General features: G+C 37.6%; 1 protein-coding gene across 2 annotated transcripts in view; it reads left to right on the top strand.

Moving 5' to 3' along the window:
- The window catches only part of slc39a11 (solute carrier family 39, member 11), a 153,517-nt gene that overhangs the window by 122,358 nt on the left and 16,917 nt on the right, over positions 1 to 14,242 (top strand). For both annotated transcript variants that reach the window (XM_008437981.2, XM_008437980.2), the window contains exon 6: positions 8,958 to 9,125. In XM_008437981.2, coding sequence (XP_008436203.1) covers positions 8,958 to 9,125 — 168 coding nt within the window. The remainder of the gene's footprint in view (positions 1 to 8,957; positions 9,126 to 14,242) is intronic.

Below are 14,242 nucleotides of genomic sequence, written 5' to 3'. Positions count from 1 at the left end.
CAGCAGGAGGCCTGTTTAATATTAATATTTACTAACATTCTCAAGCAATCTGACCTTGAATAGTTACTTCCACTTGACGGACCAACACCACAAACAAGTGCTCTTCTTTTTCCGCTGCTTACTGTAAGAACGGTGCTCCTTGAACTGATCTCAGCTGGTAGAAGCTATTAGCTTTTAGTGACGAGCCTTCACCTCGCTTACTTTCACACCTGACCTGTGTTCATTTGAACAGTATGTGATTACAACCTTGAAGAGTCACAGTTCTTAACTAGATCCTGCTGAGTCGGGGGGATTGGTTCTCTGAACCACAGCAATGTCCGACCAATGTCAATGAGTTCCAGCTCGTTGACATTCACCTAATCGAGCAAATTATAGCTAAGTTATGAGAAAGTTTGATGTTATGGAGGATACTAGACATCCATGTTACACCATGTCTAAAGGATTGTCCTTTATTGCAGTCATCATACAAATTACTCATATTTTTTTAGCATTTTCTAGCCGCAAACATGAATATTTGGAAACATTTTGGTTCAGAGCTGATCAGTCCTTTAACACTTCAAAAAATGAATGTCTTTTTTATGTTTTTTTTAGCAGTGGTTGAATACACAATGCCTCGAGAAAATATTCATACCGTCTGAACTTCATAGCATTTTGTCATGTTGGAATGGTTTAGATCAGGGGTGTCAAACTCCAGTCCTCGAGGGCCGGTGTCCTGCAACTTTTAGAAGTGCCTCTGCTGCACCACACCTGAATAGAATAATTAAGTCATTAGCAAGGCTCTGGAGAACTGAGGAGGTAATTAAGCCATTTGATTCAGGTGTTTTGTACCTGTGGCACATCTAAAAACTGCAGGACAGCGGCCCTTCAGGACTGGAGTTTGACACCCCTGGTTTAGATAAAAGCTTCTTCATGTGTTTGAATGGCGCAAAGTCCAGACCTAAGTCCAAGTGACAAATCTAGAAAACTTAGTCTCACAAATTAGTTTGACTGAGTTTATTTGTTAAAGACCAAGCATTTCAGTCCACACACGTGCGTGGTGTGTTGACACACACACCAAAGGTTTTATCTGTAATGGAAGAAAAAGATTTTCAAAAGTATCGACTGGAAGCACGTTTAAATTTTGAGATCCAGATTATTCTGGATCTCAAAATTTAAATTTATTTTCTTGGAACTGTCCTTTATTCTGGACTTTGCGAGCGACTCCACTGTGGAGCAAGTCCACTACATCAGCAGATGCTGAGCGTCAACAACTCATTACTTGTGTAGATTGACAATAAACTCCAAGAAAACGTGTATCTGTTGCGAATTTGAAAAATACTTCACCTAGACGGAAGTAAACGTGTAACTTTTAGAGCTGCAAAAGCACAGCGCTTACACTGACACTGAATTATAATCACCTAAAGAGATGCCTTAGGTTGAGATGGATTGCCTCCTTTGTGATGGTGGGAAAACGGCACAGAATAGTTTGTAATAGACATAAAGGCTCCAGGTTCTCCTGATCCTGAGGATGCAAACAGAGTTTAAATTACATTCAGCATCATGTTTACACTGGCTGTGTTTCCATTACAAATGTTCTGAAAACTTTATAATTCCAGTAATGTCAAAAAACACAATTCCACAATTGCTGTGTTTCTATTAAATAAGAAACTCTTAAAATCGTGTTCACATGATATGCCACTCCATGATCCGTCCTCTACTTCCTTTCGTCTTTTTTGTGGTTTGCGCCAGTTGTAAAATCTGGTGGTTGTTCATGTGATGATAAAAAAAAAAAAGTGTTTCCATTGTAGTTTTGGAAAATAAACCAATTTCAATACAGCCAAAATAAAATAAAAAAGACACCTTATCATAGCACCAAAACCTTGTCAAAAAGCAAAAGTCTTTTTGAAATCTGCGAGTTTCCATTTTCGATGTGTCAAATTGCACAATTATACGGTCATTGCAAATGCATTGTGGAGCTGCAATTAGCAGTTTAAAATAAAATGTGAAAAATTCTTATGACTCCTTTAAAGATGAGCAATGACATTATTTTCTCCTCACCTGTATAGAGCCTTTAAAAAGTGATACAAGTGAGAAGCAAGAAACAAACCTGGTGTGTGTTTCTGGCCAAACCAAGAGGAACAAAAACACAGAAAGTAATATTTCTATTTTTTTAGTGTTTTGTAAAAGCCGGACATATCCTATTTCACAGTGCTGACATTGTCCACAAGCCATTAAAATCCAGTAAATAAAGCAAGTCCAAAATACAGATAGAAATTGACTGATATCCTGCTCTTTCCCCAACGCTGCTGTCATATACAATTACTTACAACTCCACTTGAATTCAATTTGCAACACTAATATAGATGTTGATTGTTTTAAGTTTTTATGCGACTTAACTCTGACACCAATACCAGTGGGGGGGGGGGAAAAAAGAAAACTTGATTCCAATTATCTCTTATTTTGTAGCAACCAAGCAAACATGTCTGGAAGGTTTGTAGCTGACCGCAAAATTTGGCTTCTGCTTTCAACTAACTATAGAAATATTTCACACTGACAAGTAATTGTACATCTAACAGATGCTTTTGTCACACATCACCTCTGACAACAGAAATCCCTGGCGAGTAGTTTGTATTTTTTTTTTTCGTGTTGCTCACCTACATACGAGGTCGCCACCGTTACGTTTTTTTCTTGAACATTTAACTCTGCACATCAAATAAATCTGTTTTAGTCATGTTCACTCTGCAGCCCTTCTCAATCCTTAATGTGATGGAGAGGAACTGAAAGAGTAAATAATATAGCAAGTGATAAATTTACTTTATCTATAAAAAGACATGAATATATGCTGTCTGTGTTAGAAAGTTGAGAGGCTGATTAACTTGACTGTGTCATAACCTGACACATTTCGATGTCAGCTGCAGCCTATTTATGTCTCGTAAAGGGACATTAGTTTGACTGGCTGTCAGGCAACATTTGATTTATCCGCATTCCTTTTGTTAGTTCTGCCTCCAAACGTCTGCTCCTCTTTTTTTCTTTTTTTTTTTAACAGTAAAAACAAACCTAGTGGTTATGACCTCCTTATATAGTTGCTTTAATAAATAATTTCCACATTTTTCCACTTTTTAATTCAACACGTTATGTAAACAAACACATCTGTTAGGAAGGAATAAAAAAAAAATCGAGCAATAATCTGGTTGAATAAATGTTTGAAAACTTTTCAATCAACTTTTGACTTAATTAAGTCTTCTTCAGCTCAGATATCATTTTACTGTATTTTCTTATCTTAAATGTACTCGACATGAAGATGTTTCCACATAGCTGCTTTATAACATTAGTTAAATTTGTATTGGTAGTAATTGAAGATTGGCTAATCACATACAATAAAGAGAACACGAGTCAGAAACACAGCTTCAGCTTCTTCCCCACAGCTATCATTAGCAGTGAGCGATACAACAGTGTGTCCACAGGGTGTGCGCACACAGCCATTTGTTACAGCCTAATGGTTTGGGAAGTTCAATTGGAGAGAAATGGACTGAGGGTTTCTGGCCTTTGAAAGCATCCCCTGATTGAGGGTGTAACAGGAGGGGCCCTCCAGCAAGAGTCCAGATCAGTTGACCTTTCCAGGCCAGATAATTCCTATTTACTGCCGCCTACATGGCCCAGCTTACACAGTTGGAACGCTCTCATCGAGGTCAATTGCTCGTGTTCGAGAATGTGTGTGATGGAGACGAATGGAGGGATGGGCAGTGGAGGGAGAGAGAGAGGAAAAACAGAGGAGGGTTAACAGTTTGGACGTCAACAATGAATCAGTGTATTGTTACGACCAGCAAAGTAAAACAATTAATTGAAACATTTATATCAGCTGCGGTTTCCAAAACGATTACAATAAGCTTCCTTTTTAACAAAATTGTAAGCATTCTTGTAGGCAAAGAAGATAAAGAATATCAAAAGTTCTGCAACTCACTGCCACAATTGTCTTCTTCTCAGCACTAATATATTCATATAGATGCTAGTTTATGAACTTGAAACACTTGAACATGTTGGTCTTTAACAGCAGAAACAAGGCCTGGAGTTTGAGATTTGGACTCAAGATTCACTTAAATTGCAATTACCTTAGATCTGTGTCCTAAAGAAGCATGCTTTACTTAGACTTGTAATGTGAGACTTGAGTCTTAACTACAGTCCTTATCTCAGCTGAAACCTCTATTTAAATGACTGGTTGTTCCAGGACAAAATAAACTAAACTCTGTTAATTTAACCCAAGAACCAAACAGTTCAGAATTTGTTTCTCAACTTACACCAGTGCAGTCTCATAGGCAGACTAAGATGGCTTGTATCTGATATTAAAATGTCTAGTTGAATCCTTTTGACCTTGGGAAAGACTTCATACTGTCTCTCTAAGTCTCTAATTTATATGCATAGTGATGTGAGTTCTTGCAGATTTCATGTACATAAATGACAAACGAAGGCACCAGGCCAGTGAACTATGAGGATGGCGAGAGAAGGACAGATGACACCAGAAATACGAGGAAAGGTTAAAGAGAGAGACTTACTGGAAACAGAGAACCAGACGCGTAAATACTCTTAGCGTTAATTAGGACACAAGATACTGAAATGAATCAGCAGTTTTCAAGAAAACAGAAAACTGCAGCAGAACTGACCTGTTTGTGTTCAACACTGACCTCTTTGTATACAAAGGAACAGAACATAGGTTGGGAAAGTAGGACAAAGGGACAATAAAAGTATTGAGAGAGGCACAAAACACAAATTCCACAAAAAAATGGCATAAAAAATTATTCTTTTAGGAGTTAATGTAGTAGTAGATGAAAGTGGAACAATCCTTGCTATTTAGAAGTCAGTGGCTGATGTGTAATGATGAACTGCTTATTGGCAATACATTTCATTTCAGCAGCAGAGGAATCACTGAGTAAATTACTCTGTTGCTTCTGCATTCACATAATGGAGTCTGCTCATTTGGAATGACACATGGAAATATTCCATCATTGAGCTATTATTAGCCATTAATCATGATGCTCAGAATGGATGTAGCAATTTGTTTGAAAGATGTTTTTTTTTCTCCCAGTCTTGGAATTGGTTTTCCTTTGTGTAATTCTACAAAAAGGCTTAGCTCAAATTAGTTTGTGTTCAAGATGCTAAAAGTTATTGCAATGCAGATTACGGATCAGTATCTGAATTTGTATTCATTTTTATTCTATTTGCAAGAGTGAGAGAAATGTAGCTGGCTGTACATTTATATTTGATGGCATTGATGCAAATTGGGTCGGGCAGAGAGCATGTCGATCTCATCTTTAAAACCCTGTTTATCATTTAAATGGTTTTCTCAAAGTCTTTCTTGTTTGTTTTGAGTCCAGTGTCTGACACCAACTCTTCAGTGCCCAATAGAAAATGAAGTGATTAAAAGACAAATACATTTTTCATATCATTCCATCCACCCATCCATTTTCTGCCGCTTATCCGGGGTCGGGTCATTTTTCATATCATTGAAAAATATAACGGTTCTTGAAGGGCATATCAATCAGGGTTTTTCTGTAATGTGACTTCTTGCTCTATTGAGGACACATTAGGTATATAAATTGCCAAAGAGAGCATTTTCATACTGGATTAACTTTATGCTTACAAACAACACCAATTGCTAGCTTAGTGATCTGGCTGTTTTTTCCATGCATGAGATGCGACTCTAACTGTCTTGTCCTAATTTCTCAGCTCTGGGTTTTTCCCTTCAATAGTTTTATAATCCAATTGGAATCCCAACCAAAGCAAAAAGTCAACAAAATTAATTGGACCTCCCTACATCTGTCTACATGCACTGAAATCCTTAATGTTTCTCGCATAGATGAATGACCTTTCTAGCAAACATGCTGTCTTAAAATACTAATATATTTTCAAAAATTTGCACAGAATTCGTGTTGTAACACCTGGCTACACGTTTCCCTTCAGGATTACTTTTAAAGCCGCCTTCTTTTTTTTTTCCTTCAAAATTTGTGTAGCTGAGGGTGTCTTTAGCTTGAATACTAATGCTTCTCAAAAGAAATCAATTTTTCAAACAATTGACACCCTAGAGATAGCCATGGAAGTTGACTTGCATCTCTCACACTGAGCTTCTAAGCCAAATTAATGTTCATAACATAGCGGAGCAAAGCTCAGTTTTGCCTTTAAAGAAAACTGTTAATTCCACTTCTAAATGGCTTTTCTCAAGGGTTGGGTCAAACAAGCTTTTTAGCCACAGGAGGTTCGTCATTCTGAGTCATGCTGTTCTTGCTGCAAGGTGAAGATGTAGAACGATAAAAGAAATCAGAACATAAAGGCTATAAGTTGAATATTAATGAAAAGAATTTGAAACCCTCTCTGATTTAACACCTCCAGCTACCTGGTAAACTGCAGCATGAAATTACACATTCAGAGCAGTTTGTCAATGGAGCTTTCAGCAGATAGAGCAAATGAAATACAGAGTGGAGGAAAAATATTGGACTTCTACACAATCTGAATGGTGATGTTGTTTCGTGGAGTATAGCATCCCTCACAATACCAGCCACGGCTGGTAAATATGTGCAAAAAGGCATAAAATTCATCTTTATTGCAGCAGTGCAAGCTCACTGTAAAAATTAAAAAGATCTCCAAAAATGTCTCAAATATTTGCATCCCTAATGGTTCTGTTAAAATAAATCGACACAACTGTTGTTGTAATTCATCCTTTAGTTATTTCCTGAAATATAGCTATGACGCTCGGTACCATTTCCCTCATCCACTTTTCAAAATGAGAAAAAGAAGAAAATACAACCTTTGAGTAAGGCAAATGATCTTCATAAGGAAATTAAAGATATTCTCCTAAACCCGCCCTACAAACAGTCAGAAAAACAAAAACGTATTAAACATCTGGAACTGTAGCAAGCATTAGTGTCATGAAGGTCAACAAGTTTCTGTAAAGATCATTAAACACGGGCCACCAGGCTTTACTTGCACCGCCCCCCACCAGATCAGTATCTGCAACCTGAGTCTGGAGACACACGTGGCTCTTTGGCTCAGAATATTAAATGATGAAATATATTGCTCTGTTTTTGTTTGTTTATTTTCATTCCTTTTTCAGTGTCCCCACAAAAAAAAACAAAAAACACTGACTACAAACTGGCCCTCATGGTACATTTGGTCTAGAACCAGCCTCCAAAAATAACTCCTTATTTGTATAAATATTTTGGTAATATTTTTAATACCATAATATTTTAAGTTCAGTAAACTTTTATATTTTGGGCTGTCTGTGGACACATTTTGAATATTAAATCAGGTGTTATGATCAATTACTCAGCATTGAGTAGATTTTTACCAAATACATTTTGCACCTACTTCATTAAAGCTTAAGTAAATCTACTCGAGTATAAACGTGTTGAAGGTATGCTACTCTGATTGGAGTACAATTTTGGTGGGTGTCCCTTATTTTGATTTCTGAAAGGTGGCAACCCTAGTTTTCTGTAGGAAACCCGGCCATGCCTTAATAGATTATACAACCATAACAACCACTTGAAAATGGTCAGTGTTGATTTAGAAAATTTTAAGGAGAGAATTTGAGAATATAACTTGTTCAAACAAAATGGCATATCAACCCAACAGGGCCGTACTGGATATTTTTGAGATGAATACTTGTACTGTTACACCATTTTTCGCCTGAAGGTTGCTTTTTTAAATCAAGATCTTTTGAACTATAGTTCAAGAAAAGAATAATAGTGATCCAAACTGAAGTCAACATTCCTCCTATAGAACACCTGAGCTGACGAGATGACAGAACGAGACATGACACATGAGTATAGACAATCTAGAAAGAATAGGCTAGGTCTCAATCTGAATGAGATCGAAAAAGATTGACACTAATCCACTACAGAGCAACAAATGACAAACAATAAGAACCTTTATAAACTTCCACTTAACTTTAAAGTAGTTTAGAACCTCTAGTTAACTAAACATTTCCCCACCCATGCATAGAAATTATGCAAGGTCCATACCGAAAAGCTCCAACCAGGAATGGATCACAGTACCTCGTTGCTGCAGAACAATCCATTTGCCATTAAATGCACTCAATTCAAAGTTTGTGCAACTGTGCAAAAGTTATGAGAGGTCAATTTATTTCAAACCTACCAGACCTGTAATTGCAGAAGCCAATGCGTATTTGCTAAGTGTATATAAAACCCATTTTGATGTTCGCTGATTTGAAATGCAGATTTCTCCATGTAATTGTAACTTCCTTGGGACTTTCGCTGTCATACAGCGGCTTTCTGGATCTGCCAGGCAATCCAAATAGAGCCGAAAGGCGGCTTTTACTTGGAAAGTGCTAATATTTACATGTGATCCAGCCGTATTAGGAAGCAATTCTCAATAGCTTCGTGAGGGCCTCATGGCGATTTTTTTGAAGCCGGGGTCGGATATGTAAATATCCTCGTCGTCTTCCCGATACTCAATCATAATCTTTTTGTATGTGAAGAAAGGAGAAAGAAGGGCCCTGGAAGAGGAGCTGACTCTCCACACAGCTGCCCATTCACTGCATGAAGTGGGCCTGCTCATTTGATTTTCCACTCTGGAGCCTAATAGACATTGTCGGTGGCAGCTGGCAATGTGCAGCTTTCAGGCATTGTTCCACCAGCCGACAAGCACTCCTGTTGGGAGTAAACTGAAGGCGTTAATTTGAGGCATGCTGAAGCACTTCAGGGTTTTTCTAACCTTTATTTGGGGCCGCTTCACTGAGAGGAGAGCTTTTGGTTTTGGAAAAGTCTTGTCACACTTGCACATTTTCACACCTGGAAGCTCCCCGGTTCAGCTACAGTCTTATCTACTCCATAACAGAGTTACAGATACCATTAGTGTTGCTTGTTTTTGGGGGATAGAGCATTGAGAAAGTTAGGTTTCAGGTAATTTATTTATGAGAACGTTGCTTAATGTTTGTTTTACTTTATCTTTCTGTGCTTTTTTTTCCACAGACAAATCTGAAAATGGAGAGGTCTACCAAAGAAGAAGAGGGCCCAATTCAGGCCACTTTGATGGACAAGAAACAGGAAGTAAAACACCAGAAGAATTTGGCCAAGCAGGCAACAGCTGGCGGCGAATTCTCCTGCTTATCCTTGCCATCACCATCCATAATATCCCAGGTAAGAGGGAGCGACAAGAAATAAAGGTTTGGAAAGTAGGAACAGCTGAAATACCAGAATAAATTGCAGTACTGTGTCGCTTAACACTTTGTGGCAAACCAACTGGATTTGGAAACGAGGTTTTCCCAAATCGCATCAGTTTCTAATGGCACAATTTTGGGGAATTAATTGTCATTGTAAAAAAATTTTCTTCTGTATTTTCTAAATCTTAAGTCTTAAGTAATTTGCAAGTATGTAATGAGTGCTACAGTCGACCCCTACCTATTTGCGGTTCAATATTCATAGATATTTTCTAACAAATATCTAAACTTTTTCAAAGGAAACGCAGCTTGGGAAGCTGAAATACCAAAGTTCAGTTCTACTGGAAACACTATTGGCTGGTGTGTGGAAAGTAGCCAATCCAGAAGTGCCATTTATTTTTCCTGGGTGCTGATTGGCTATGTCGCCAGTTTTGGAGATAAAGATGTCTGTAGATATTAGCTTCCACTGTGCGTGTTGATGCACATTAATTGATTTGATGTTTGAAGTATTAAAACAGGTGATTATAACTAACCTTTACTGTTACTATAGTGACATTTAAAAGCAAAAAACAAATTCTGTGCTTGGCTGGTGGTTGGCTAATGACTCTGCAGTCAAGCCTCCATTTTCAAGCACACCATATGTCGTGCTTCCTCACTTGGTCAGCTCAGTCAGTTGATGTCTTCCTCAGTTGTTGGTCATGCAAGTTGGTCTTCACAACAAAAGTTCTGTTATCTTCCATGCATCATTCAACGTTATCTTTATCTTAAGGAAATCCTGGATTATATCACATAAAGACAAAAATAAGCACTATTTTTATGGAGGACTAAAGGGCTTTGGGAACAGATGTGGAGCCATTGTCAAACCTGCTCATTTTCTTTTTTCAGTTCAAGGGTAAAATCCACGATAATAGATTGCAGTTTGCTGATTGGTGTAGTCTCAGAAGTGGCAGTTCCAGTATTCCATAAAGAGTGATCGCAGTGCAACAAAGGCATGGGGTATTATCCACCATCTGCTGTACATTTTAGTACTAAACAGAAATGCAAAAGACTCTGAACTGAAATATGCTTTGAGATTTATAAGAAAAGAAAAACTTGGCAGTATTTTTTTTTCTGATATTGGTAGAAAAGCAGTTCCAATTTCTTTGGCTGATGGAAGTCTGCTCTCTTGTTTCTATATGAGGCACAAACAAGCTGGACTGGAAGCGCTATTGGGAACATACAGGGTTAACTTAAATGTAACTAAATGGAACAGGAGCTTGACAGAGAGCACCCGAGGGTTTTCTGAGTCGGACTGACAAGGAGGTTGATGGGAGGGTTCAGGGTGCACTCGAGAAACTAGAGACAACAAAAGTTACAAGTCTGCAAGTTTACTGTTTTCAGGAAGTTCTAAGCTGTAGCTACAAGTTCTTTCATTTCTTGTAATGTGTAGTTTGTCTTTAGGTTTCTATGGAACAAATACTAAAGTATTAATGCTTTTATCTCCCTTTTATTTGAGCCTCTTCTAGTTGTAAGAAGGTTTTCCTGCAAAGTGATGTCCCGTCATTGTTGTGAAGTATTATATAATTTATAATCTTCAAGAAGTTATTATTGACCCTAAAGATGAATGTGAGTGATTTAGTCTCAATACCTTGTATTTAGTGTTTTAGACTCTTATTTTGAATTTGAAAGGAAGTAGTTCCTTATTAATTTTCCACTTGTCTTGAAGTAATTGGTGAGTAAAAGGACTTGGGGTGACGATATTTCCTTTTGTCACTTCTCTAGCAGCATTTATGTTATTTACAAGAAAAGACGATGTGGACAGAACCATGTGTGTCTGGAGTTCCCTCCTATTCCCAGCTGCTCTGAGAGCTTTTTCAACAAAAGGCCTCAAAGTACACTTTAAACTGTAACAAAAACAAGCATTGGAAATGGCTACAGAGAAATGTACAGTAATCTGTTTATTTGCATAGTTTAATGAATTCACCCAACAGTAAGAGGGTCAATGTTGGAGTTCATTCATTTTTGTCTCTGTTCTCCACCAGGTCCGTTAACCAGTTTCAGGACCCGACCAGAACCCCTCAGTGTAAATTACCTTGAGAAATAATTTGATTTGGTTATATATAAAAACAAGCTTTAATGCCGAAAAATGATCAAATGTTACAAGCCATACATATCATACAAATGGAACAGATGTATGACTGTCGTTCAGTCACACATATACATGGTTATGTAGGCTGCAGCATGTGCGTGTAAGGAGTTAAGAGGCTGAAAGAGATGGTGGAAAAGATGGACCCTACAGCATTAATTTAACAACAAAAAACCCATCACATTAGCTTATTCTGTTTTGAGTAAGAAGTGAAAAAAACCAGAACTTTTCTAACAATAAATTCAAGATCGACTTCTCTACGTCAGTTCTAACGAGCTAGACCACCTTTCCATTTCGATCATGTCTCTTTGTTCTTTTTACTTTGATGCAAATTATGCACTTGCCTCTGTATGGCAGTAAAAGACGCCAAAGAGGCAATTAACTCCAGGATCACCGACCCAATAAACACCCATCAGTAGAGTTTTGGCTGTGTGGATATGTGAGCCTTTTAAAGCCCAGTTTCATTTTAACACAAACTGAAAGCAAATAACTGGAACTGAATTTTCCACATTTCTTAACTCTCTTCACACTGGCATCATCATTCCAGCAGAATGAACGACCATGCAAAAAAGAAAATTGTTTTTTAGCAACAAAACAAAAATCAGTATTGAGCATCAAGACCTGCTGTGTCAATGCAGTAAAGACCCACCACAATGCCAAGAATTAATCGTAACCCTATGCAACTGTGCCAGTCATTATAGTCTCAACTAAACACAGAAAATTGAGCTAAAATTTCTGCCAGTAAAAAATCTGGACGTGTTTGGTAGCATAGCGCTGATGGAAACTTGTTTTCACATCCCCACATCACAGCTGCTTATCCAACTTTTTCTTTTCTTCTTTTCTTTCTGACAACTGGTTTCCAGGCTGTTGTTGAAATTGGAATCAGAAGTGTTTTGTGGTATTTTGTCAGCTTTGAGATCTTGGCTGACAACAGCTCAGACAAAAGCACTGCCGGATATTAGAGTAGTCTGCAACCTGAAAAGGGCTTTTCAAAAAGAACCAAACGCCGGGAATGTAAATCAACGTATATGCAAATCTAACCATGTTAGAAATCCTTTGGTTTTAATTAGACTTCTTGCTACCTAAACATCTCCAGAGTCAACACTACAGCTGTGCATTTATTTCAAGCCCTCATTTTGTAAGCGAGTCTTTTTTTTTTTATTATAGCAGCGCAGACCGAGTTCCTCTTAACTATTCAAGCCTCAGCTGTCATAAAGTGTCACAAGTTCTTTTGATCACAGATTATAAAGTCACAGATTTTGCTGTAAGTGTCAAAATGTTTCTGTGCCTGATGGTGATGATGGAAGTATTGACTGACTTTGAAGTCCTTCCTGCTGCTGGGTCAGCAGGAAACGTAATGCACCCAGACTTTATGATGCTTCTTTGTATTAATGTCCTGAATTGTCCTGAATTTGAAGTGAGCGCTTTAGCATTAGCTTCTGCTAAATGCCATGTTGGTAATTATTGCTTCTCTTTACATTTACTTATGCCAGTACAACTAACTTTTTAGCTAGCAGTTCACACCACTGATTGTTTACTCTGCCACATATTTAAGGTATTCAGGTAAGTGTTAAACAATTGTTTCCCCTTATATGATTAATTATGCACGGTTTCAATGGGCTGTAAGGACACTGGCACTTCAGTTGGTCCATTTTTTTTATTTTGTTCCTTTTTGCTTTCCTTGATTAGTGGGAAAATTACATTATTTGCACTGATTACTTGATTCAAATTTAAATTCTAGAGCACATGAAGTAGGCATGAATCTGTGGACAATTAGCCATTTACTCCAATCAAATCACAAAATGATTGTGGAAGCCTAGTTTCTCTCTTTTTTTGTTTTTTTGTTTTTGTTGCATCAATTCAATTGATTTCCATTTGTTCCATCAATACCAGGTATATTCTATCTGCACCTTAGGAATGCACACCCATTATCCTTAGATTAAAAATCATATTGGAGAGTCATGCTGCTTGTGAAGCCTGACTGCATATCATTACGGCACCTGATACCAAAAAGCAGACTCATTAAAAGATGAAAACGCCGGTCACTCTGTTTATTATGCAAGACATGTTGCTGTACAGAGACTTTTTATGCAGCCATAATAAGGCCTGTTTGCATGACACCCAAAGGGGGTGCGTGTGTGAGTGCCTGCTGAAAAGATTTTACTTTGCAGGTTGAAGACTACCTGTCTGTGCTCGTCAGTCGGCCCTTTGAAGAGACTTCCTAATTACTGTCACAGTTTCATTGTAGTGAAAGGTTTATGGATTATATTTTACTAAATCTTAAACACGACGCATAGGGTAGCATCAATATGAAGGAAAGCGGTAACCTTCAAACAGGCTATTATTAACTGTATCAGTTAATAACTTGCGTTTCTGTAAGAACCTGAGTCAAATAGCCAAGGGTTTTCTCAGATAACTTCAAAACATACTCGGCATCTCATGTGGATTAAATCACTGCAGTTGTTGAAATTGACAGGCAGCGGAGGGTTCTGTTTAATATTTGATCGCTTGACAGGCTTGTCTAAATTTATTCCTAATAATAACGTTGCTAAACTTTGATAAGGTGCAAAATTGTTTTCATTATTCCTTGGTGGCATCTGAATTAAGCTCCTCCGCCAAAGTGATTATGATGACTTTAACAGCTCCTGCGCTCAATTTGTGGGTGTATACAAACTGCAATTATAAACCTGAATACAACCGGTCCACTGAGAGTGTTTTTATCAAGTACTTACAATTTCTTCAGGACTTAATGATTTTTTTTTTTTTTTTGTCAAATAACTCTAGCCATTATCCTGCACCAAGGATTTAAAAGTTAATTTCCAAACCTTTTAAATATTTGATCATCCAGTTTTAAAGTTCTGTTTTGATTTCTGCATTTCACCACTTAAGATGTCAGATAAAAATGCTCTGGAAAAAGGCTCACGAAGAGCAGAACACAATGTATTAGCATTATAATCTCAAAAGTAACGGAT

Source organism: Poecilia reticulata, chromosome 19 (genome assembly GCF_904066995.2).
Source record: "Poecilia reticulata chromosome 19, P_reticulata-male-v2, whole genome shotgun sequence".
Lineage (NCBI taxonomy): Eukaryota > Metazoa > Chordata > Actinopteri > Cyprinodontiformes > Poeciliidae > Poecilia > Poecilia reticulata.
Note: the sequence above shows the minus strand (reverse complement) of the source record. Positions and strands in the feature narration are given on the sequence as shown.